General features: G+C 39.4%; 2 protein-coding genes and 1 long non-coding RNA gene across 13 annotated transcripts in view; 1 reads left to right on the top strand and 2 right to left on the bottom strand.

Annotated features, from left to right (window-relative positions):
* RBL2 (RB transcriptional corepressor like 2) overlaps positions 1 to 9968 on the bottom strand; it is a 33135-nt gene extending 23167 nt beyond the window's left edge. The window contains exons 1-4 of the mRNA XM_081201127.1: positions 9414 to 9968; positions 6741 to 6871; positions 1613 to 1813; positions 987 to 1051 (exon numbers count right to left, since the gene is read on the bottom strand). Of these exons, the coding sequence (XP_081057253.1) occupies positions 987 to 1051; positions 1613 to 1813; positions 6741 to 6871; positions 9414 to 9773 (757 nt within the window). The 5' untranslated portion in view covers positions 9774 to 9968. The remainder of the gene's footprint in view (positions 1 to 986; positions 1052 to 1612; positions 1814 to 6740; positions 6872 to 9413) is intronic.
* LOC308590950 lies at positions 9938 to 21037 on the top strand. Its single transcript, XR_014009963.1, has 2 exons — positions 9938 to 10063; positions 20677 to 21037. It is a non-coding gene; the product is annotated as an uncharacterized lncRNA (long non-coding RNA).
* CHD9 (chromodomain helicase DNA binding protein 9) overlaps positions 12441 to 26627 on the bottom strand; it is a 66366-nt gene continuing 52179 nt past the window's right edge. For 4 of the 11 annotated variants that reach the window (XM_081201079.1, XM_081201080.1, XM_081201088.1 and 1 more), the window contains 9 exons: positions 25265 to 26173; positions 22452 to 22615; positions 21030 to 21302; positions 20183 to 20351; positions 18607 to 18746; positions 17328 to 17549; positions 16892 to 17020; positions 16245 to 16349; positions 12441 to 15813 (listed from right to left, as the gene is read on the bottom strand). In XM_081201079.1, the coding sequence (XP_081057205.1) occupies positions 14953 to 15813; positions 16245 to 16349; positions 16892 to 17020; positions 17328 to 17549; positions 18607 to 18746; positions 20183 to 20351; positions 21030 to 21302; positions 22452 to 22615; positions 25265 to 26173 (2972 nt within the window). In that variant the 3' untranslated portion in view covers positions 12441 to 14952. The remainder of the gene's footprint in view (positions 15814 to 16244; positions 16350 to 16891; positions 17021 to 17327; positions 17550 to 18606; positions 18747 to 20182; positions 20352 to 21029; positions 21303 to 22451; positions 22616 to 25264; positions 26174 to 26627) is intronic. The other 7 variants (XM_081201085.1, XM_081201089.1, XM_081201084.1 and 4 more) reach the window with 6 other exon arrangements.

Genomic DNA, 26627 nt, shown 5'->3' with positions numbered 1-26627 from the left:
TTAGACAACAACTTTTTTGTACTTGTATTATAGTTGATTTAAGCCATCAGGAGTGTAAGAATTGTTAGGACAACAGTCTACAATGGGTGTAAACCAAAGCCTCTTCCACAAATTATATAGACACTTCATACCTTCAGACAAATTAGAGACACTTAAGATAAATCTATACACAAGGTTAAAACAGAGGTCCCATTTAACAGCCAACACCCATAATTCCAAGCTTGTTAAAGAGAACAAGAAGAATGGCTATGCTATTTCCCATCAAGCTTTAAAAGGGAGAGCTTTCAACCAATTTTCAGATACCCAAACATCACTACAAGCAAGACTGTATTAAAGATACAATCCTATGTGTACTTAACTGGGAGCAAGGTTGACTGAAATCAATAAGCTCAGAGAAACAAAACACAATGAAAATGGTAATAAACGGAACTTTTCAGTAGTGGTTCCCAATTTGTGGAAGGCTTTCCCTGGTGACGTGAGTCTTCCTTTTTAATAGCTTTCAAGAGGAACTGAAAAACATCCCTCTTTACCCAAGTATTTGATGGACGGAGAGATACTGTTCTTGGAAACCCTGAAATCATTGTTTGAGACAATGATGCTGTGGGTTTGTTTGCTTTAAATACTAAACAAATAATCTTATTACTGATGTGTTTAACACTATGGGTTCCTTTGTGAGGAGGGGAGGGGTAAAAATTGAATAAAGAAAGACAAACCAACACCATCAAAACAGGGACAGCATCCCTCACTAACTATGTAACATATTACATATTACAACTACACTAACATATTAATCACACCTTTTTTTTAAAGGGAAAACCAGAAGACTAGCTAACCAAGTCAAAATCCAAATGAAAACGGAGGCAATTATGAAAGAAAGATCATTCTACAGCTTTGGAGCAATTATTAAGGTGCATTGCTATCATCACACCTCTTAAAAGATAGTATCATGAAGGCTATGGAACACAATATTAAACATCAGTTCTTACCTTTTGCATAAACAAACAGCACCCAGGAAAACTGAAAAACTTCAGAGACTGTGCAAGGCTGTCTCCTTTTTAGTAATGACGCCATAAAAAGAAACAAATTATTATATTTTCATTTATACGATGAAGGATCTCAAAAATATACCACTCCTATAGAAAAGTCAGATACACTCTGGGCTGTATTGTGAATGCTGCACACATAGATTTCCTTATTCTTTTCCTTCTAGATTGACAGTTCAGGAGCTTTCAGGCTAGGAGGGAGATTGTGCAGCACTTACAGTCCTCATAGTTCTTTGTTTCATTAAACAGGGCAAGGATACAGAGAGTATGCATGGCCATCTAATTTTGCCCATCAGTCAGAAGCCTGGAAAGACACTTAGAAGCAGGAGAGTAACTGATGGTGGGTGACAGAGAAAGGGGACAGGTGAACTAGTGCAGATGAGCGAAGCAAGGATTGGGGAGGGCATTTCCTAAGAAGTTAGCTAACAAAAGGTACTAAACATATTTACTTAGGTTACAATGAAACTAACACGCAACTTACTTCCAATTAAATGGGGTCAGAATACAAATCTTAGTTTTTTAAACAACAACAATGTATTAATACCTTAATTAATATAAGAAATCCATACCTTTGTTTTCTTCCTCTCTGCTGGCGTGGTTGGTCATCTTGAGGGTACTTGAAAATATCCTGAAAAATGGGTTCATACTTCTTAAAAATTACAGCAGAAACTGTAAAGTTTCTTTCTAATCTTGTGGTACGTTCTCTGAACTGGGAGGGTAGATTTGCCATATCTTCCCATTTCTTCATCTTGTTAAAAAATTCTATCAAACTGAAGACATTTAGATTATCAGAAATATAGTCTTATGAAGTATCTTTCTAAAAACTGATTGTGATTTATGTAACTTTGCATGACTACAATAGAAAATATGCAAGGAATCTTAATTTTCAAACGCTTTAATAATTAATTAGGAAAACGAAGGACAGCCTCTTTCCTATTTTAAAATTTAAGTAGCTAAGACTATCTGTGTGTCACTGCTGTCTATTCCTCTGAATGTTCTCTCCCCCGCCCTAAGTAGAACAACATTTATTCAATGTTACCCCCATAAAACATGTGTGATGTTTCCATTTTCAACTCTATTATAGCCTCTCTTCAATTATGGTGGTCACATATTTTGTGATTGCTTCTTAGCCAGTCCTATGGCAGACTATGCAACATCCTGTAGCTTTAAGGCTACTTTAAGGAAAATTGCTATAAAAATGCTACGTAGGCGAAATAGTATATTGCCTCATATGACATAGGGTTGTATAATCTTTTGAAGGTATCTTATAATATGACCCCAACAGGGATCATACTACCCTATTGGAGAACCTCCCACCATCTATACAAAGCAGTGATAGATGAGACAAGTTAGCAGGATTTAAAAGCAATAATTACAACTAAAGCACACATCAAAGAAAAAGCAACACATATAGAGATATTGATTCTAATGCATGAAAGTATCTTAACTTGCAATCATAAGTGATCTCAGACTGCCTTAAGTATTAGGTCTCACCTGAGAGCCAGTGTTTCCACCTGCGTTTACTTAGTTACTCTCTTTCCTTTTCTCATGCAGCTAGTCCATTGTCTTTTATCCAGGGGCATAGGAAAGGGGGGGCGGGGACCCCCCCCCAGGTACCATCATGGAGGGGTGGTGGTGACAAATTATCAAGGAACAATTACTGCCCTACTAGGGCAGTTCATAAAAAACTTTTTTTAAAAAATGCCTGCTCCAAAGGTCTTATCTTACTACACTGGGGATTATATAGCTATAGATGAAATTTCATGCATATCAGTTAATATCTTGACCCTCCTCCACGAAAATAGTTGTTTACTTGGCCATTTTCCTATGTTGTGAAGGCTGAAATTTCAATTCAGTAGAGCAGGCATATTTATTTATTTTAAAAAAGTTTTTTTTATGAACTGACCTACTGCCTTACCCTCCACTGGGCTTCCTGGGTCCTGGAAAGTTGGCCTATGTGAGGAAATTGAGACCAGGCCAAGTAGATTAGGCCTTGCCTTGCCTTCACCCTGCCCCCTACACACAGCCGATTGGCCAGCTGGGTTAGGGGTGGGGCGAAGGCAAGGCCAAATCTACTTGGCCTAGTCTCATTTTCTGCACATAGGCCGGCTTTCTGGGCTGCTGAGGAGGCCTGCCAAAGCTGCTGCTTGTCCTGAGCACCCCCTTTGGGCCCCAATCCCCCTCCAAAAAGCCTCTGCTGCCCCCAAAAGTGGAGCGTGAAGGAAAAGGGCAGTGCTGCCATCCCATCCCATTTTGCCTGTGCAGGGCGCCAGGAGGAGCAGCTCAGTGCCACCCTGGGCACTCTGCAGGCCAGCCTCCCCTTTGCCCCCAACCTCCCCTGCATGAAGGTAGGACCCCCAAAAGCAGTTGTGTAATTAAAAGATGATGTTTATGTTTGATGTATTATAGTATGTTAATGTTTGTGTTATTATGTTAATGTTTGATGTATTATAGTATTTTAATATTCTTTTGGAAGCCGCCCAGAGTGGCTGGGGAAACCCAAGCCAGATGGGCGGGGTATAAATAATAAATTATTATTATTATTATTATTATTATTATTATTATTATTATTATTATTATTATTATTAGAAAAATCAGCAAAGCAATTCTGTGGCTAATTGAACAATTCCTTTAAATAGGGTCTATTAATGAAGTTCACACTTTTGACAATCAGTCTGATGCTTTTGCAGAAAAATATTCCTAAACACAAGACTTTTGTTTTTTATTCCCTTTCAGTCTCCCATCTTGAGGCTAAGTACAGCAAACTGTACATTCCCACCCCTCTCCCCGAGGCTGGATTATTTACTTCTGTGTGCTCGTGTATCTGTGTCTCCCTTGTATCTATTAGGGACTATTCTCTCGCCTTTCCTTTGGTATCTATGCTACTGATTACTTCTGCTGTTTTAATTTTAGAGAAAGTGCTTAATTTAAAAAGGATCTGTACTATAGAATAACAGTGGTAACAATACATTGAAGACAAGTAAATATTTTGGGGAGGGTGCTCCCAGAGCCCTAGCGCCACCACCCCTAAGAGGATAAAATGGGTGGACTTTGGCACTCTTTTGTCCTGTCCTCCCCCAATGTCTTTCTCTCTATCTGAGCTGACTCCCTGCCTGTTACGTTACATGCGGGGAAACCCGTGTGGGGTCTGTGTAAAGTCTTCAAGCTATTCCTGTGCACGCCTGACAAATCTGCCCCATTGTCAAAATTTATCTTTCCCCCCACCTCCAGTCTCTGTTGTTGTGTGTCCTGGCTGAGGGGAAAAACAAAAGACAGATGGCCATTGGTCAGGGATGGTCTAGTTGAGATTCCTGCATTGCCCCAGGGATTTGTCTAGATGACCCTCAGGGGTCGCTTCCAACTCTACAATTCTCTGGTGCAGGCTTATGCAGAGTTTTAGGTACAAGTTGGATGCAAGGGGTGCATAGGATTGCAGCCCATCTTATGCACTGTTGGCTCGGGAATAAGTCCCACTGATCATGATGAGAGTAGATTGCTGCTGTGCAGTCCTATTTTTTAAATAAATGTTTTCCTTTTCAGATAATACAGAGCATGGTGAAATCACGATAAATAAAACCTCCCCTTCAGTAGTTTCAAGCACTACTACAAGTTCCACATAATATCTGTACTGCATTGTTTACTGTGACAGCACCCACACTTTGGAACTCCCCGCCTATTGCAACAAAGCATGTGACTTGCTAGACTTTTTGGGCACCTGCTAAAGGCATTCTTCTTTAGGCAAGCATACCTAGATGCTTAGGAAGTTGAAGTAATTTTAATCTTAATATTTTAGCTTTTGTATGTTTTAAAGTAGGATTGTTAATTTTTCTTGATTTTACTGCTGTGGGTTTTTTTGTTTTTGTTTTAGTAAACCACTTTGCAGGTTTTTTAAAATGAATTTTATTAAATAAATAAACAATAAATATAAATAAAATAACACAAGCCAAAACACAATCCATCCTGTAGGTTTAAGTATCTGTCCATAGTCGCCTACTTGTTATCAGAGGCCCAGGAATCCACATTCCTTTGTAAGAAAATATGAAATAACGTAAAACCATTTTTGCAGGCAATAATAATAATAATAATAATAATAATAATAATAATAATAATAATTTAAAAAAATCAATGGGGGGGAACGACAAGAAATTTTCCGCACTGGGTACCAACTGACCTTCCTATGCCTCTGCTTCTATCCCCTTTTACAATCTTCATTCAAATTGGAGTATCCCTTTCTGATTGGCTTCCTAGCTTTTTCTTTCTTTCTTCCCCTCAGTGATAATCTCTCACCTAGTTCTTTACTCTGCTAAGCAAATTTGGCCATGCCTCCTGCCCCACCCCCAATTTTTTTGGTCAAACTGTCTTGCTAAAACTCTTGAGCTGTAGTATATTAATGCTAAAATCTGTTTAAGCATATTTGCTACTGAAGACCTGTTCTCTTATCAACTTTCTATTAAAAAAACTTACCCAAGTATAAGTCATTTTTGCTTATTCTGTCCATTCTAATTGCTTTTACTTATGATCGCTATGCCAATCCAATGATTCTCATATTTTTTTTATAAAAATATTATTTATTTCTTGCATTACAAAACAACAAGAAACAGTATTGGAACAAAATCTATCCTCCCATCATTTCCGAAGACATGAGGTCACATTATAACAGAGCTCACATCCCTTAAATTGTTGTATTGCTTTTGCATGGCAATTACGGTTACCACATCAATCATTTACAATATGGAGGTGGTCCCATGCTTTCCTCTTTTACACTGTACATCATAAAAGCATGCCAGTCCACTGAAAAAGTGTCTGTTTCATTCCCTTTGCTATTTTTAGTTTACTGGTTATTTTTTCTGTCAGAGCTTATTATCATCCTTCTTTATACCATGTGGTCAATGTTGCATCCTCTAAGAATTTCCAATACCTAGCTGTTACTAGCTTGGCTGCTAATGAAAGATGGCAAATAAGATGCTTAAAATGCATATTTGTATTGTCCCCTAGGTAAAGATTAAGTGAAGCCAACTCAGGCTTCTGACTATATTTTGTTCAGCTATCTCTCTAATTTGATTTGAATGCTTTCTCATGTTCTGTGTCCCCATTATTCCCCCTCTTTCTGTCTATAATTAATCTGGTAAGTATCCATGATCAGACAACAATGTTCATGTATGTGACCATGTGCATGTTATTCTAGTCCTACAGTGAAATTAATGGACCTAAATTAGTCATGTTGATTAACTCAATGCATCTCCCTCTTTTTTCCTCTGCTGTAAAACTTTTCACCTCAAGCGTAAGTATGAAATGGTACAGAAAACAGAACTTTGGACAAGCTGTGCTAAACAACAATGCTGATGGAAATGAATCACTTTTTCATTACAAAAATTATTCATGCCAACATTTAAGTTGTTGATGCATGCTTGTATTATTAGTTGATATACTGCACTTAAATAAATGTTAAACAAATACAGTATATCTGACAGGAAATAAATATAAACATACTGTTGTTACAAAGGGTCAAACCAGCAAGAGCATTTTTAACAAGTCAAAGTGATTAAAGTCACTTGAAATATTATATTTGATCCCCATACAGCTAACAACCAGAGAGCATGCCTAAGTCATGATAATAGTCTCACTAGTTACTTACTATAGCAATTCACACATTAGTATCAATTCTAAAACTTTCTGATTTGTTAAAATAGAAGTTACCTTTGTCCTGAGCAGCGCAATATTCTTATTAAAGATACATAGTTTCCTTCAACGGTTCCTCTGCTCACTGTTGGGACAGCTTTTCTGCAAGCCACGTATAAAGAACATGCTAGCCAATGTAGATCATTTCCCTGTTACATTAAAAGAAGCAAAAGCAGTAGTTGACTCCTCTCTAACTCATATGTCTAAAACAGAAAGGCTTTATTTTGTTACAGCAGGCGTCGCTAACCTATGCCCTCCAACTGTTGCTAGATTACACTCCAAGTTCACTGGAGCTGTTGAGAGTTGGAGTGCTAACATTAGAAGCGCTACATGTTAGCCACTCCTGAGCTACAGATAAGATGAATGATCAGGGAGTGGAATGAGGTTTCAAAGAGCTATATCATGGCATGTTAAACTACCCTCTGAACGGAAAGCATCAAGGCCATATCACAACCAGCTTTTTAAAATTATTTATACTTATTAGCATAATATGGATTCTCTATGTGCCTCTTGGAAGTTCCTTCAGTTCAAAATACAATTTGCCATCCAGTGTGGGGCAGAGGAGCTGCATTGGAGAAACACAAGCTGCAATCCCCTTTGGGCACACACAACCTATTGCACAGTTATTTCGAATCCCAGTTTATATGTCAGTAAAGTCTTATAAAGCAGAGGGTGTGAAGTAACAAACCACATTAGAGAAGTAACATTCACTGAAATGAAATTGCTAAGAGGCAACTGGACACAGAAAATATTTAACAAGGTCAGAGATTAAAGCAAATATAAGACTATATTTGCAAGAGCAGCCTTTTCATCAGTAGAGGGAGAGAGGTAGGATTGCAGGGTATCTCCATTAGCTCTGCTGAAATACACCCCCCCCCCCGCACCTCCTTCCCTTTAAATCTTTCTATTTTTGCTGGTCATTACAGTAATTCTTTAACCAAGTAATAGTGCTTGAGTTTTCTCTTTCACTTCTCCCTTCCAATCCCTTTTTCGTTTTGTGTTGTCCCTTTTAGTGTAAAGCTGTTAACAGGTACTATCCTAGCATTGATAGTTATAAGCCATTCTGGGAGTCTGGTTTTTGGCTGAAGGCCAAAATAAACATGCTTTAAATAAGCAAAACATTTTAAAATACAAAGAAAGCGTTTTCAACATTTCTTGTACACAGAGTCTTGTTAGTTTTGCAAAGACAGCCCTCACTGTCAGCAGTTTTAGCTGCATGTTGTTCTGGTTTAAATCCAGCCTAGCATTGTAACGATATACAGGTGAGGAAAAGACCAGAGAATAGAACTTTAAAGTAAAAGCAGTTGTGGGAAATATAGGGCTACTGTTGAATTAATTACATTTCTCAAAAGCATGAATTGATAATATCCAAAAGTAATAATCTTTTCAGAGAAAGCATTAGATTCATCAAAAGTAGTTCTGCAAATAACAACTTCAAAGTTAAATTTCTGTTTATTTTCTTACATGTAATTTATCATTCTGAAAATGTGTTTCCATTTATCATCCCTAAAGTGTGTTTTCATTTATCATTCCTAAAGTGTGTTTCCAAGTGTATCAAGTGCTATACTACTACACTTTCACATCCCTTTCAATCCACTTCAAAATACACATTCTATAGAGAAGTACTCTCTTGGCCTGAAAAGCAAGATGAGCATCGCACTCCATAGTCACCTTTGACTGGACTTAACCGTCCAGAGGTCCTTTACTCTGATTCCACAGAGCAATTCATAAAACGTCTGGATTAATTAACATAGGGTACAAAAGTGTCATGTTACATGAGACTGGGATGGAGAGGAAAAGAAGATTAGAAATTAAAAACCGAGAGGTTGACTACAGACAACTATTTTGACTGGTAAATTATTACAGCAGGCATACAGCCATGTGGCAAATGGAACAGGAATAGACAACCTGCAGCCCTTGAGATGCTGGTGAGCTATAAATTTCACCATCCCTAATCATCTGCCATTTTGGCTGGATCTGATCAAAGTTGGAGGACCATAGCGTCCACACCATTGGGTAACTTCTACCTCTGTCAAGGCCCCTTTCTGGTGGGATATATAATTCTACCTCATGGCCTCCACCCCACTATCCAAGCTAAGGACATCCCCCCCTTCCCTCAAAGCCCCTCCAATCAAGGTTTCTTTCTAATTCACTGCCTCTACCACAAGCTCCACCAACTCTGTCTAAGATTATCCTATCTAGATTTACTTCTGCTTCACGACTCTGCCCCTCTACAAAGTCAAGGCCAATCCTCTCCACCACAAGCCCAGCCCACTGCCAAAGCTCTTTCTGCCAGGCAGTAATTTTTTTCTTGGGGAAAAACATGGGGGAAGTTAGTTAGTTTATTGTGGGCCCAGTCACAATGCCACTTCCCACCCGGGGTAGTGGCTAAATGTATGACAAACTCAAGCAGACAATGATCTGGACTGGAAATGGTCACAACTGATTGCAAATATAGGTGGGTTTTTGGCCCAGGCATTGGGTATATATCCGTTCTAGCCCCCCACCCCCAAATTATTTAATTTAATAAAAGTAAGGGAACTCAGTTCCCCAGAGTTCAAAAAACGCCCCCTGCTGCCAAGATGTTCTACTTTGTGACCACGCCCCTCCGCAAAGGCCCCTCCCCTTTCACACAAGCCCCTCCCACCAAGCAGCAGCACCCCGCCCCCTTCGCTGCGCCCCTCCCCCTACCTCCAGAGTGTAATTCCTCCTCATGCTCTGGTAGCTCAGCCAGGCCTCAGCTCGGGCGCGCTCGTCCATGTTGAGGCTGCTGCACAGGTCCTCGTAGCGCTGCCGGGTGTCTCGCTCCGCCTCAGCTGCTGCCGCCGCCGCCGCCGCTTCCTCCTCCTCCTCTTCGTCGTCCTCCTTTTTCTCCTCATCGCCGTCCGCTGCTCCTTCTTCTTGGACGGGGGCGTCGGTTATGGCGGCCCCCGCCTCCTCTGCGGCCGCTGTCGTCGCTCGGGGTGAGGCGACGGGGGTCGGCGAAGGAGCGCCCCCTCCGGCAGAGGCAGGCGCGGCTGCCTCCTCTTCTCCTTCGTCTCCGCTCAGCATCGCCACTGACGGGCGTGGAGAGGATGAGGAGAGCGGAAGGCGGCGGCGGCGAGGGTCGCGCGCAACAACGCCGGCGAACTCTAGAGCCGCGGCTCGCGCACAAGGGCGGACTGCGCCTGCGCAGCGGATTGTTTTCGTACGTTTCAAGCGAAGGTTGGGTGGAAAGAGAGAGGCTGATGCCGAGCTGGACCCTTCCTTCCCTCAGTCGCCACCGCCGCGGCGTTCGAATCTAAACACCTCGTCTCCCTCACCCCCCCCGCGGCCCCGCCCCTCACCGCTCTGCTCATTGGGCAAGGGCGCGCCCACGCGAATCCAATCAGCGTGCTGCTGTCTGCGCAAGAGATTTAAAAGTCAAGAGCGGCGGGGAGGGGAGCGGAAGTGGGAGCGTTCGTTTCTTCTGGGAACTACAATTCCCATAAAGCGTCAGCCTCAGTGAGGGGCGGGGCGAAGCGGGGAACGTGTAATGTGTCATTTTCCTCCTCCCTCTCAATAGCAAAGGGAAGAAACCGATTACCGCTGATCGCCAGCTGCCTCAGAAATGATAGGATCTTACACGTTCGGCACTAACTGTGTTTAATTAGTTGGGGACTGTAATCATAGTACATCACACCAGGCTTTTTCTTTCTAAGTTTCACGGCGAGGTCTTTAAAAAAACGAAATTGACACACCAACAATCAACAAGACACAGGCCTCAATTTTGTCCCCTGTAAAAAATATTGAAAATGACTGGATAAAACCGGTAGTTTGCTTTTTCACAATTCCTGCGATTTTTTAAAAAATAAAATGGTGCGGATGCCGATCATGGATAAAGGTAGTACGTAGTGTGGTGGGTGGGAGCAGCGATTCAAGGGAATGGGATAGAAAAACAGCCCAGATACACCAAGTATTACATGCTGGTGTGGACTGCAAGAAGCCGAGTGGCAATTAAAATTTGGAATGAAATACGTCCACAGAAAAATTGGTTTGCCATGCAAGGTCCCCCTCTAGAACCACTGATCAGCATACAGTTCGAACCAGGCTCATAGTGTTCATTTAGGGGCCATGTATAGTCTTGTTTCATTTCTTGTCTTGTTTTCTAATCGGTGGCATGCCCATAATCAACGAAAGCCCTTGTTTATAAATTTAAAAGTATTTGCCATGTTTACATTCAGACAAATGAGAAATGTTATACAATTCCTATAAGCACATGCCTACCAACTGTATCCATAGTTTGTAAATATCTGAAAGGCTGACGCAAGCTTATTTTCTGCAGCTCCAGAGGGTAGGAGCTGAACCGAAGGATTCAAATTGCAAGGAAGGAAATTCTGATTAAACATTATAAAAAACTTTCTGATGGTAAGAGCTGTTCAATAGTGGAACAGATTACCATGGAAGATGGTGAATTCTCCTTCATTTGAGGTTTTTAAACAGTTGCTCTATGACCTCAGCCAGGGATAATTTGGCTGCAATTCCTGCATTGCAAGAGGTTGGAAGATGACCTCTCGGATCCCTTTCAACTGCAGTTATATGATTCTTTTTGCATTGCACCCCCTAGCCAAAAGTAATCTACCATGGGTGTAAGGATACAGAATGGCTGACCTAATGGCTGTCAGCAACAACCATTTCCCCACTGCACTGCTTAATTTGTATTTTTATAACTTCCGTAGAAAATGGCAGAATATATTTTATATAAAATTATTCACTATCAGATATGGTAACAAAACAAAGTTCACTCTAGAGATTGAGAGTATGCACTATCCATATGACATTTCTAACATGGTATTGTAGCAAAACCAGTGTTGGCTGAAGGAAAGAACTCCACGCCACTATTATCACAAAAATGCATGCCATGAGTCTAAGTTAGATGCCTCAGTATGTTTGCAAAGATCTCAAGGCTGCATCTAGCCATACAGCGTTATACTTTTAGTTGATAACAGTTCTTTTCACCTACACGAAGTTGCTTCTGAAATTTAGGGTAATCCCCAAACCAATTTAATATAGTGCAGATGAAAGTATGGAAAATTTATATGCAAACAATTCCCAACCTGCTGGATTAACTCTATTATATTTTAACCATATAAACCTAAGAATCATTTTAAATTAACTAGCACTATCCTCCAATTTATGATGTGCCATAACACAGATTGGACCTAATGCACATCTTTTAGTTCCATGAAATCAGTTTGATTATGCATTTTCAGGTAACTGGCAAATGCCAAGGTGCAGTTGTGTATTGCATCAATCCTACAATGTTCTTCAAATTATACTCTAATGATAAAAGTATAACTGAATGAACAAAGGTTCATTCAACAAAGGAAGAAGCACATTCCACCACTAATTGCCAAGACAAGTGCAGGATGGAGAATGTTTTCTAGTATTCAGCATTCACCTGATCACTAAACTATAGCCTTTAGTTTAAAGTATTTCTTGATGTTTTAATACAAAATCTTACTATATAATACCTTTGGCAAGAGAAAACTATTTTGACAGCTCATATTACCTGCACATTCAGTATTAGCCACTCATATGAATTGCAGAAAATTGAAACCACAAATTCTTTAAATACTGAATACCTGCAGATGTTTAGCTCTCCAATATTGCTGTAACAACTGTTTACTTTCTGCTCAAGCTTAACTACATTGTGTGATAACTAAAAGGCATTTTTAATGTATTGAGGCCAACATCATGGGTTGTCAAAGAATATGTTTAATAAAAAATAATTAAACTTCCATTTGCTCTATAGAACATCATAGAAAGTAATTCAATAAATTACAAATGACTTTAAGACGCTTTTTCAACTACAAGAAAGCAAATTCAGACTACACAGAACACAACTGGCAAATATTGCAAAATGTCCAAAAGAAAAACAGGACTAAGACGGATCATGAAGCCTGAAACAAGGGATAGAAATACAAGGCAATAAGAGCTAAATTTCTTTTTAGTCACTACCAACATACACTTCTTCACCATATTGGATATCTTTTGTACTGAAATTTCAGTATTAATGTAATTCTAATAAAGGCTCCTTTACAACCCTTGACTTTATGCAGTCACACTTGCATATTGTTTAGCCGACAGAGCTACATATTTCTCACCTTTCAGCTGATGCTGATTTAAAAAAACACACCTTTACTTCATATTCAAATCTTTCAGTCACACATTGAAACTGTAAAATTTCCTTATTACAGAGAGATATCACTAGAATGGTAAGTAAAATTCACTTGACCATAATTAGGAAAATACTTTATTTCATAAATTTATTAAAAATTATGTTTAGGATTTCTTTTGGGGGGAGGTACGTAGGGGTATGGTGCAAAGTGATATTGTTGAAATACTCCATTGACTAAGTCAACAACCGTGTTTGGAAAACTTTGGCTATATCATGGATACATACAAGATAAATAAAAGTGCTATATTACAAAGGGCAAAATATTAAATATGTAATACATCCTTTCATGATGAATAATTGCTACCCCTTTTCTTGTGGCATGTTTTGACTATTGCTAAGACACTGAAGGGCCAAACAAGTCATACTATTCCGGGGAGGGAAAATACAGTAAACCAGCACAATCCAAATGATACTTTTATAACTGTAATTACATGTAATACTGCTTTCTAGTCAAAGGGGTTAATAATTTTGCATGTACAAACTTTATTTTTATTGGTAAAGATCTTGGTAAAAAACAACACAGTCTTGTTTACTGTACAAGCAAGCAACAGAACTGTATCAAAATACTAAATTATTTCCTTTTGAAAAGATTTGTCACTGACTATATCATCAGTATTTTTTTACCCATTCACTCAACTTGCCTATTCTTGAACCAGAAGTGAAATTAATACAAGCTCACACCTTTTCACCTCAGTTCCACTGTATGGTGTGAATCTGTGATTCTACCATGTCAGAGTAATAGCAGCTTCAGCAGAACAAGGAATCCTATTACATATCTGATTTTATGCATCAAGGTTCTAAGGATCTGTATTCAAACAGATGCTTTATAAGCACTGTCAGACCATGGTTTCATGGAACACATTTCTCACATCATTGTTGAAAGTGCTTTTTAAAAGTTAAGTTATTGGGCAACTCAGCATTATTACAACTAACAGATAGATGATACCCTAAATTTTGATTTTGGGTAACATTATTCTACATAGTCAAATCCAAACCTGTAGAGAAATATGAGTATTTTTAAACATGACTACATTTCCTCTTACCATTATTAACTGGTAACTACAGGAGTTTACATGACAAACATACACAAAAGAGAAACAAACAAAACAAACAAGCCATTTTCACAAGGATCTAATCCTTATCCTTATAACATGAAGTATGCAGTGTTGAAGTGGCACTTCGAGTTATTTCAGCTTGTGGATACAGCTCCTCAACAACATGAAGGCTGTAGAAGGAGCAAAATCTTAACATTAAAAAGGTATCCATGGTGTCGAAGAAAGTAAGAAAGGGATTTTTGTGACTATTATTACAAGAGTGCAACTGGTAATGGTAATTTCCCTTGCAAAATCAACATACACAGGATGCCTTTAAAAAGCAAAGCAGAATATGAAAACAAGTAGAGAAACCAATGTAAACTTCCTAAACTAACTCAGCTGAGGTAACAAGTAGCCAATCTAATTGGCTGAATGGGAAACTTTTCTTTTAAAACAGAGTTGTACCTGAATTGGAAACATCAGCAGTGCATCACAACACTAGAGCATTTTCTTGTAATTAAAACAATGGATGGTGATGTAGTTTCTACAGCTTTCATGACATTCATTAGCTGCCCAAATTATTGCTGAGTTTTGATCTGTAAATTATAGGTGTCAAGGAGGCTGTAAAACTATATTCAAATTAAATCAATAATGCGCATAAAGAATTTTGTGTTCACTACAAATATATTAAATATACAGCTCTTACTAAGCAATTTTTAAAAATTAACCCCCCCAAAACAAAATTATAATGCCTTTTGCTGTAATTCTTTTTTTTTACACAATTGTGTATTTGATAGTACATACAAGTTCAGAAACTTATGAACTTCAAGAAATATTACATGCAAAACGTCTTTGAAAGCAGTTTGCACTTCTAAACAAATACTGAAATGTTCGGTCATTAAATTATTGATGCACTCACTCAACACTGGTTATTTACAACAAAATAATTCAAGAATAAATTCAAAATCAGTTTATAATTTAAGTGCAGAGTTTGGGGTCAGTCTTCATCACTAGAATCCGAATCCTCAGACGAGGACGATGTACTGTCTGACCCAGAGGAAGCATCGGCTTTCTCTGAACCCTCATCTGTGCTGTTTTCATTGCGAGAGCTAGGCTCTGCTCCCCTTTTGTCGTCTTGATCTTTAACTCTAGAATTTTCCTCCTTTTCTTCTGTTTGCTTGGCTGTGCCTGTGCCATTGTTTTCATTGTTCTGTACATCAAAAATATTGGATTGGGACAAAGCTGGGATATGGAGATTAAGGCCTGGAGTGAGAAGCATCCCTGGATAAAGTATATTGGACAACAGTAAGGGGTTAAGAGCAAGAGGGCTGGCGGCTGCAGCAGCAGCAGACGTGGAAGGAGAACCCGACACAGAGTTTTCTCCACCATTATGTGCATTTTGGCTCTCTGTCCTTTCTTTTTTCCCGTCGGGCTCTCTTGAGTCATTTCCCTTTTTTTCCTCGGAAGCAGATTCTGTAGATTTTGTGAGGAGTCCTCCCATTCCTAGCAAATTTGGTAAGCCAGCCATTCCTGAAAGCAGCATGGGAAACACAGCAGCCATGTTTTTCGCCTCCCCAGCAGTGTTCAAACTAGTTGGCATTCCCATTAAGCCTGCTGTCACTTGCAGTGACTGAAAATTTTGCAGATTTTGCTGTAAGGCCTGGAGAGTAGATAGATCCACCCCTGGCAGCAGCCCATTGGCTAACAAAGGGTTGACCGGTATGCTTGCTGCTGCTGTTGCTGCAGCAGCAGCTGCCTTGGCAATCTCGCTTTTAGGTCTTCTCCCTCTCCTGCTTACTTCCTCTCGCACAACAGGCCCTGTGAGAATACGGTCAAACATGCTTTCAGGAAGAAATCCCTAAGAGGGGGAAAAAATGAAACTTGGGTTATTGCATTCTTTAATGCACCTACCTATTTCTGAATCTTAAAAATATGCTGTAGCTAAATTGAAAAAATAAGTATTAAAATCAATTTCAAACACAGCAATCTGCCGATAATATGGTAGAATAGATATATAGCATAGTTAGGAATGTTAGCTGGAAACCTGAAAAATAATTCAAATAAAATCATTTGCAAAAGCTGCCTTTTACAGCTTTTGAACTTTAATTTATATAGTGCCTTCAATGTACATGGCACATAACAATACAAATAAGCAAGAGTGGTCTCAAGGCTCAAAATTTTCCTAGTTGTTTCCAAGCTGCTTAAAACAGGGATCACACTGCTTTAAGGCTAACCTCCTTTCTTTGGTAAGTAAAGCTACAAAATTATGACACCCCCTCTAGTACTCACAGATTGTTTTACAACATCTGCCCATTCAGGAGCTACTCCATATTCAGAATTCTCTTTCAGGAATCTGCACAGGTCCTTCAGTGGTGGAGCAAAAGCACCTCCTACCTGAAATGTAAGGATCAAAAATGGATCAAACATATATCAGTATACTTCATGGATCCAACACTCAGTTTGCACTCATAGCTTAACAAGCTATCTTGTTTCTGTCTGTGCTAGAATAGTTATGGTGACACATTATTATTATTATTATTATTATTATTATTATTATTATTATACATCACCCTTCATCATAAGATCTAAGGGCAGTTCACAGAATAAAATACAGGATAAAAACAAGTAAATAATTAAAACAAAACAGCAAAATAAATAACTCTTCCTTCCCACAGACACATTTAAAAGGTTGCAGAATATTAATCAGCCAAAAGCCTGGTTGAAGAGAAATGTTTTTGCCTTGGGAGAGCATTCCACAAACGGGGAGCCACTACAGAGAAGGCCCATTCTCGTGTTGCCACCCTCTGGAGGAGGCACACAAAGAAGGGCCTCTGATGATTAAAGCAGAATCTGTGATGGTTTATATAGAGAGAGGCGGTCCTTGAGGTAGGGCACCAAGCTGGCATGTCTCTGGATGGCAAAAGTTAAAGAAATACCTTTCTAGCATTCCTTCTATTGATTAGTTGAACACGTTCTTCCCCAGTAAGGCTATTAATATCCAGCTTATTAGGATTGCGACAACGGTGCCTTTTTTGTTTGGGTCTTCCTTCATGAAGCTGCATTTTCTGTGGTAGCAGAATTAAAAATACATATATATGTGAGCCCACACTATTATTCAAGCTGCTTATGAATAACATATTTATGCTTAAGGACCTACTTAACGAAGGTTTTACTTCTTAAATATGCTGCACATTACGTTTTATATTAAACACCACAATATTTTAAAATGGCCTCAAACCATGCTAAAATTATCATATATTTACTCATGGCGTGTTCAAAATTACAACCCTATATTAAAAGATGAATATTACACAGAATTTGCTTTCTATATTCAAATATCACAGCACAGTTAGAAAGAATGGAAATACTTACAGGAATAAAAGCTCCTAAATCTTCAACATAGCCAGGATGTTCATTGAACCATTTCTCCAAATCTTTTCTTTTAGGGGCATCATCGCCTGCAAGTCTTGTTCCATCTTTCAAGTTAATAACTGGAACTGGGCTTTCTGCATCACACACGCCGTGGGATGGTACATATGGAAGTGCTGGGTTTATTCCTGGAGCAACCTGAGGGACATTAATGCTATGGCAAACCTGCAGAAATACAAAGTGTTATGAGTACTGTTCTACTTAGTTCAGGCATAGGCAAACTTGGCCCTCCAGATGTTTTGGGACTACAACTCCCATCATCCCTTGCTAACAGGACCAGCGGTCAGGGATGATGGGAATTGTAGTTTCAAAACATCTGGAGGGCCGAGTTCACCTATGCCTGACTTAGTTGATTGGAGATTGCTGATTGCAGTCTGAGAGCTCTCTCTCGAGCTGCATCAACAGAAGTATAGTGTCCAAATCAAAGGAAGTACAGTAATAGCACTACTCTATTCTGCCTTGGTCAGACCACACCTGGAGTAATGTGTCTTGTTCTGGGCACCACCATTTAAGAATGATATTGACAAGCTGGAACAAATGCAGAGCAGGGCAACCAGAATTATAAAGTGTCTGGAAACCAAGCCTTATGAGGAATGGTTGAGGGAGTTGGGTATGCTTGGCTTAGATGAAAGGAGACAGAGACGAGATGATAGCCACCTTCAAGTATCTAAAGGAAGATGGAGCAAGCTTGTTTTCTCCTGCTCCAGAGGGTAGGACTTGAACCAATGGCTTCAAGTTACAAGAAACTAAATTCTGATTAAACATGAGGAAGAACACTGGAAGTTTTAAAGCAGAGTTTGGATGACCGCCTGTCATGTACAATCTAGTTGAAATTCCTGCATTGCAGAGGGTTGGACTGCATGACCCTTGGGGTCCTTTCCAACTCTACAATTCTATAATTCTATGAAGAAAACCTAGAGATAGATATTTAATGGAAAGCAAACATCACATTTATATATTCAAGATGTCAACCCTGCTAAAAAAGTTTTGTCTTGCAAAAATATATGAACCTGATTAAATAAGATGCTGGATGGGAAAGTCAATGCATTTTATAATATCAATGCCAAAGCTAATACCAGTAGTACAATACAAGAAATCTACTGAAGCAGGCTGGCAGGTGGGCTTCTATTTGGCCAATCTAAAGACATTAAAGCCTTCAAAATTAATAACATTTACATCAGAACAGCATGCATACTTAAAATATCAATTCACATCTGCTTACGTGGTTAGGTGCTTTGTTTCTATTTATAAACAGGATATCTACTCCTTCCACATTCTTCCTCCTTCCTCTCCTCTTTTTCATTACAGGTTGGTCATCAACTATTATTCCATTTGCAGTAGCTGTGGATTGACTGGAAGCTCCTAATCAAATTAACAGTTTCATAAAATTAGCAACAAAAGACTTTTTTCCAAATGAATATGAACATCTGTAAAAGCAGCAACAAAAAAAGTCACGGAAAGTAAAATGAATTTATAGAAAAAGGTTCTAGCGTATCTATGAGACAGAGTTTTACTCTGAGTAGGCCCATTCAAATTAAGAACATGACTAAGGTTCATTAATTTATCTGGGCATGCACTGAAGAAATGATAGTTGAATACCACCCCAGGGGTGGAGGAAGGGATGTGTGGTGGAGGCGGACTGCCCTGGGTGTCTTCACTGAGGGAGGTGACATTTGACGCGCCGCCCGCCTGCGACTCCCAAGCCTACCCCGAGCCATCAGCGGAAGGGGGGGAGCTGCAACGCTTTGCCGGTGGCATTCTCCCCTTCCCTCTTCATTTTAACAGCTTGGGGGAGGGTTAGGAGTCGTGGGGGGCGGCACACCGAATGTCCGCCATTGGCAGCTCACTCTGCCCCTGGCTACAGGGCATGTGTGCTGCTCCATGCACCCGAGTGCCTGGGAGGACACCCTTCGTGCCCCACTCCCCTTGGGAGCGTGTCCACCCTGGGCAGCACGGGCATATGCCCCGCCACTGTACCACTCCAGGATTATGTGGCATACATATTAATATTGATGTCAAAGTATCCAACTTCAATAGGCTCTATATTCTTTTCTCCTCACAATTACAACCTGACACCAGGGGAATAACAGGCCTGCAAACATACAGATTGTAGCCTAGTATATCTTGTCAAGGCCAAAGAAAACCTCAGCATTTTCTCAGCTCACTTATCACCATTACTTTATGCTACAGCTCTTCCTTCAAAAGAGTTGCTATTCAGCCCTGTAAAGCTGTAACATTCTTACTTATTTGAGTTAGGTTCTAGATAGAAGAACATCATCCAAATTATTTGAAGTGTTTGCATTCTTTCACTTATGCAATCATCAATGGCAATAATAGAATAGACTTGTTCATAAATGTTCCAGAGTTAGGGACAAGCAAGTGAGGTAACCACATTTACTGATAACACTAAATTGTTCAGGGAAGTTATGAACAGAAAGGGTTGTAAGGAGCTACAAAACAATCTCTTCAAACTGTACCACATCATACTGCAAACAGGGACTCAATTGAATGGTAACATTCCTTGTTAGAGAGCCATGGAGAGAGATTCTAGTCTGGTCTTCTCTCTCGCTGACATACCAGTTTAATATGTGCAGGGAATGCTTTTGTGTATGACATAGCATCCAGCTGAGCACCCACCTGAAGTATGAAGTGTCACAGCACAGAACCAAGCTTATCACATTAGTAAAACTAGGTGACAGACAGTTAAACAGCTTGGAATGGCAATCCAAAAATTATTAATACAATATCTAAGTAGCAAACCTTTTGGCATTAGACACTGGCTTTCACACAATGCTTACCCAACTCTGGCAAAGACTTTGGGAAATTGGCAAGGCTGGTCTCTGAAGCATTCTGGAGTTCCTGTAGCCTGGCAAGGTATTGCTGCTGTCCTAATGTACCATCTTCACTTTCAAATGGTCTTTTCTGAGAAAGCCCCTGCTTCTGAAAAATTAATTTCAAACCCCCTTCCTGTTAAACAAACATGAGGGTTAGCACATTTCTTTGGGAAGAACAAACCAATGAAATAGTTTAAGATCTTCATTTGCAATTTCTTTCAAGAACTGATCTTCTCTCACACACGCATCTAAGTAACTGGCAGCCTTTAGTCAGGTACAGTAATGACTGCAACTGAATACTTTTATAAATAAGTATGTATTAAAACATAAATTTGTGGATATCAAATTAATTATTATAAAGGGTTTGTATTCATTAGTATGTATTACTATTGACCTTTTAGCATAAGAGCCTAAGCAATTCTGAGTATGTGAATAATTGTTCTGATTTGTTCACCAAGGGCATTTAAAAACTGGATATCTGGAAGTTCCTGTTTTCAGACATTCAAGACTGAGTTCAGAAGAGCTAGACACTCTGGAAAGCACCTTCAGCACTAAAGACAGCAGAAGAAAGGCTATATGAGAAAGCATCCCACCAGCAAGGCTTCAAAAGTCCAAGAATTGTTGTCATTTGTTGATCAATTCTGAATTCTTTTTTTTTTTTAAGGGGGGATGCCCCATAGAAATTTATCCCAAAATACCCATAAATGTGTGTGTGAAGGAAATAAGATTGAGAGCAGGCAGCCACTTGTAGGTAAAGCATGCTGCACACCGCAATCGCAATCAGGTCCTAGGGCGATAAAAATAAACATACGTCATTGATTTTCACTGTAAACTCCTTTTCCCGTACATGCTTCTTCACCTTTGACATCTGTGGTGACTGATCATTTTCTTCTTTAACATCTGCACTTGGAGGTGTTGGTACACTGGGCTCACTGTACTCTGCAGCAGCACCCGGGCTGTCTAAAAGCTTGGTGGTATAAAATGAAGCCACGGTATTGCTGTCGTAACTTCTCCGTGCCGAAGGCCATTTACCTTTCAATATTGTTTGACAAATACTATCCAGACGGTTAATCATAACCCGATCCTAGAAGGAATAGAAGGCAGTTAATAGCCTACTTTTCTATCTCAACAGTTAAACAACTTGCTAAATTAATCTGAGTAATTAATAAACAACCAACAAAATGTGGCAAGGCTGCAGGATCATTAGGAGAGTTTTGATCTATCACTTAACAAATATTTTCTTCTGATTGCGGACATAATTTGGCATTATGATTTCTCTTGCTTTGTACATAAGAAGGGTAATAATACTTCCTTCAATAATCTCTACTGATGCACAAACCATGTTTTAAATTCCACTGAGGCTAGCATCACTGTTCAGGATTGATGTGACTGTTTGGCGGGGGGTGGGGGGGTGGAACGGGGACAGAAGCCTGTCCACAGCAAAGTGTTATAGTTACTTCCAGAGAACAGAAATGCTGGGGGCAGTGCTTGGGGAAAAAACAGGTCTGAACAGGCCAATGGTCAGAAGGGTTTTTCTGAACAGGATGCAATAACAGATTCTTGTGTCTCCTTCCCCCTTTCCTTTTAGGCAGGAAAACTGACTGCAGCTTCTAGAATGAAGTCATATGGTTAAGCTCTTCTAGCACTGATAGTGAAAGTGAACATTTGGTGGCAGACAACTGGATCTCTGGCATAACTGAGTGGCTGGGCAAAGAGTAGGGTGTCACCAGCATGTGACTGAGGGGAATATTTATTTCCATATCACATATCTTCTAAAAGAATCACCATATGCTGGAGAAATTATAGATGTGGCGGCCAGTCCAAGAGGCAAGAACAAAGTAGTATTAATGCTTCCAATTATAGAAAAAAAATATGCAGTAGTGCCAGTGAAAGGAGCACAGTGGGCATCTCTGATACTGTATGATAAAATAACTACTTCTTCCCAGCCATGTCAGGAAGCAACTGAAGCCCAAATTTATATACTTCTGAAATTCAGAAGTTTGAAGAAAATGAATTAGCAAATTCAGTATTTTTTGGAAGGAAATTTACCTAGATTTATATACATGTAGTCTTAGGACTCTGCTAGAATGGTAAAGAAAAAGTGATTTATATGCCATGTATATGCAATATAATGTGGAGGCCACTTTTTCTTTACCTGTTTTCCCTTGTTTAAATTTACGTTTTAAACTGAAACACTTCTTTGATGTGTTTAGATCCAGCCTTACTAACTTACCTTTGGCCAGTAGGAAGCAGCCAACATATATCCACCTTGTAAGATACAGTTAGAATTTGGTGTTCCATTATTCATTTGAAAACTGTCCTGGGTTTCATCCTGCACAGTGCTTAGGGAAGCTACACTCTCTTCATCATATGCTTTCAAAAGAGGCGTTCCTTCTGCTGAGGGAAACAATTTTAGGTTATTAGAACATAAAACTTCCAATAATGGATACCCTATTTCTGCAACACATAATGATTTGATATACAAATGGTGATATTAAACGTTAGTCATATTCAGGGTAGACCCAAGTGATTTCAATAGGTCTACTTTCAGTATGACTAATATTTGATATCACTTGATAGCTTTTATCCTGAGAAAACTTGGATTGCTTCTATGGCCAAAAGAGTATTTTATCAGCCAGTCCTTCTTGATGTCAAAAAGGAAGAAAACTGAGACATCTTAATCAGGATCCTTTAATACTATGCAAGTATGCAAACATCTATAATAGTAAAATAAAGATTTTTATTTTAAAAAAATCAAACATTCTAGATCTTAGTCTAGATCATATCTTATAATAGAAATTACTTCTTAGCGCTGCTATTGCCCACTGCTCTCACAGTCTGGATTGTACACAAACAGTACAGCATGAATCAGAGGCCATTGTGGGACAACTGTGCATGAGATACAGGAGGACTAGTGTACAAGTTGCTCTTTACAAACCATCATTTCAAGACTCTGAGGAACAGAACTGCTGAGAACTGCTACGACAATAGTTCCAAAACAGTCCTCAAGTGCCATTACACTGAAAATCAAGACATGAGATTATCATGGTATGAACAATTTACTGCCATAACTTTAGACAGAAAATATCATAACTAGGTAAATTTGATGGGCAATAATTTTAACCCTCAAGAAATTGATAAACCAAGTGCACAGCAATGAGAACAGGAGCAATGGAAAGCTAGAAACCCAAGAGAACAAAATAAACTGATTCTATCAATTACCGTATTTTTTGCACCATAACACTCACTTTTTTCCTCCTAGAAAGTAAGGGGAAATGTCTGTGCATGTTATGGAGGAAATGCCTACGGGTGGCATGCCTACGGATTTTCCTCCTCTAAAAACTACGTGCGTGTTATGGTCGGGTGCGTGTTATAGAGCAAAAAATACGGTACCTAGTGCTTCATTCTAGGCTGCAAAGCATGATACCAAGCTAATAACTGCTTGGCCTGAATTTCTAAGCCCAGCTCTTCTCTGGAGATAACCATAGGAAGAAATAATATCCGAATAGACCTTATAGTCTCTGAATCTTGTCTTACATTTTTTAGTGTCAACACTGTAGTAGTGAATGCTAGCAAAAGTTGGTTTCATTCACCACTCTAGAATATGGCAAATGCAATGTTATAAGAAAAAACTCCTTCATTTCCCTTATGGCGTAGAAAGGAGCCCGTATAGAGTCCTATTGGAAGGAAAAAATAACAGAGGCCAACCAGAGAATATTGAGAAGCAAGGAAGCTAGTAAGCCTGATCTTTATTAACTATTGCAACAGGGTGCTCACTACCACACACAGGAGGCAGGAGGGACCCAGAACAATGGTGCGGAATCCCTTATAGACTTTTGAAGTTGCCCATCCTGTAGCCAGAGACCACCCCCAAAACATCATAAATACATCACAGAAGGAGGTGGTCTCCAACAAAATTCCTGTTTGTAAAGATAACTAATAATCGCCACTGATTCTTCTACCTGGACAGCCTGGCCATTCTTTTGTGATGGTAAATACTTAGTTCCTAAATACAGGTCGCAGGCTCACCCTATTCATACACAAATATGCCCTTAAGACAGGATTTGAGCAAACAGACAATGGGGAGGCTTTCCCATTTCCTTCCTCACTGCAGAGAAATATTTGAGGTCAATTTGGGAGAGGCAAAATGGTTTCAGGATTGCTCTTCTGTACTATTTCAGACACGTGGTTTATATACTTATGTATGTGTTTGCCTTGTAAATTTATGAACATATGATTTATATATATGAGACGTTAGAATTCCAAAACAGTAACTACAGCTGTCCATAATCTTGATGTTGTTTACAAAATACATGGGGAATTTTACTTTGAAGAGCTGAGAGGTCTGAATGTGCCAAAATACTTTAGAGGTTTAGTGTAATAATTCAGTCATAAAGCCCAAACAGTGTGTATACTATATATTCTCTTTAGAAAAAAATAAACCATACTTTTACTGAGCTCTTATACTGAGATTAAGTTGTTGTTGTTTAATCGTTTAGTCGTGTCCGACTCTTCATGACCCCATGGACCAGAGCACGCCAGGCACACCTGTCTTCCACTGCCTCCCCCAGTTTGGTCAAACTCATGTTCGTATTCCCCTCCCCCCGAAAAAACCCTTGCAAATTAATTTTATGCACAGCAAAGGAAGTTAACATATCAAATACATATTATTATATTTACATAAAATCAAATATGAATGGCTAGGCAGCATTCTTGTAGTTGCATTCCTAATTATTTTTTTTTAAAGAAATCAAATATGGAAAAAAAAGCTAAAAATATGTTCTAATTTAACTTTCAGAAACAGCTGTTGCAATTCATGTAGCCAAATTTATACTTTTCACAGAGCAAGAACAATATTTTTCAAGCCTGTTTGCGATTACAGCATTATATGGCACCCCCGTAGTCCAGTTTCCTACAATTCAAAATATTTATTTACATGCTATATTAAGGGGAAAGGGGCTTATGTCAACCTTCTCCCAGCATGTTTAAAGCAAATTAGCCCTTAATTAGCCTTTTGAATGTGAAAATGAGCAAAACAGCACTTACGTCTCTTTTGTGATTCTTCTTCATCACTGTCACTTTCTTCTGACGAAGAGGATGAGGATGAGGATGATGAGGAAGAGGATGATGAAGATGACGATGATGCTGAAGAACACGATGAAGAAGATGAGGAACTGGATCCTGATCTGGAACGTGAGCAAGAGGATGAAGAGGAGGATGAAGATGAAGATGATCTGGAAGAACAGGTTGATCTATCTGAATCAGAATCTGAATCGGAGCTTGATTCTGATCCTCTCTTGTTAGGTCTCTGTTTTTTGGAAGCAGTGTTAGGAGTTAGGGGTTCTGTCCTTGCAGCAACCATACGCCTGTCACTGTCTGCCTTTAAAACAGGTTTCTGGTCTGTAGCATGAGATGGTGTGCCATTATTTGGGCTCAAAGGTTCAGTCTTTACTCCCGTTCGCATATCCTCAGTAGATATGGATTCCTCTCCAGAAGAATGTGGATCTTCTTTATGGTTTTCATTCTTAACTTTTGTATCCTCAAGTGTGTTCCCTTTAATATCCAGCAGCCTTGCCTGAGGTGCAAGAGGAGATGCAGACAACACCATCTGATACTGATGCAAAAGTGGTGTAGGAGTTATTGGAAGTGCTACTTTACTTTGACTGTAGTTCCTCTGGGCTGACATAAATGAAAGTTCAGGATCACGAAGGATGTGGTAGTCTGTTCGGCTCACCCCATGCTTTGCAGCTCCAATCAGTAAATCCCAGTCATGAGTCCCACATTCCCACCAAACTGGCAAATCTGGATTAATCTGACAAAGTTTTAATCGCTCAAATATCTGTGGATGACGGACAGCTTGTTCTCGAACCTTCCTGAGAAGTTCAATGCGATACAAGGTTCGAGAGGCACGCTCTTCTGTAATTGGCTGGATGAAAATATTGGGATCCACAAGTTCTGCACAGGAAACACACACAAGAATGAGCAAGAACAGGAATTATAATTAAACTTTTAAAATAACAGCACTATTTAGGAGATTAGAATGTCTAATGTAATATTAAATATTAATATAACTTTTGGTTGATCAGCTACTACCTTTTTAGGTCAGAGATTACTTGGAAACTATACCCCATGCTCTGGTCACTACCAGATTTAATTATTGTAACATACTCTAATTGGGGCTGACCTTGAAGATGACTGGGAAACTTCAACTGGTTCAAAGAGTCACAGCCGAAATACCAGCTGAGGTTCCATTTAGAGCTCACATAACCCCTGTTCTAAAGCAGTGTCACTAGTTGCCAGTTAGTTTCCAGGATCAATTCAAGGTACTCACATTAGCATTTAAAATCCTAAATACCTTCAGCACCAAATACCCAAAAGACTGCCTCCCTGCCTTCAGCCTCTCTCAGGG

The sequence above is a fragment of the Podarcis bocagei genome, assembly GCF_964188305.1.
Source record: "Podarcis bocagei genome assembly, chromosome: 7".
NCBI classification, from domain to species: domain Eukaryota; kingdom Metazoa; phylum Chordata; class Lepidosauria; order Squamata; family Lacertidae; genus Podarcis; species Podarcis bocagei.
The sequence above is the reverse complement of the archived record's forward strand: the minus strand, read 5'-3'. Positions and strand labels throughout refer to the sequence as shown.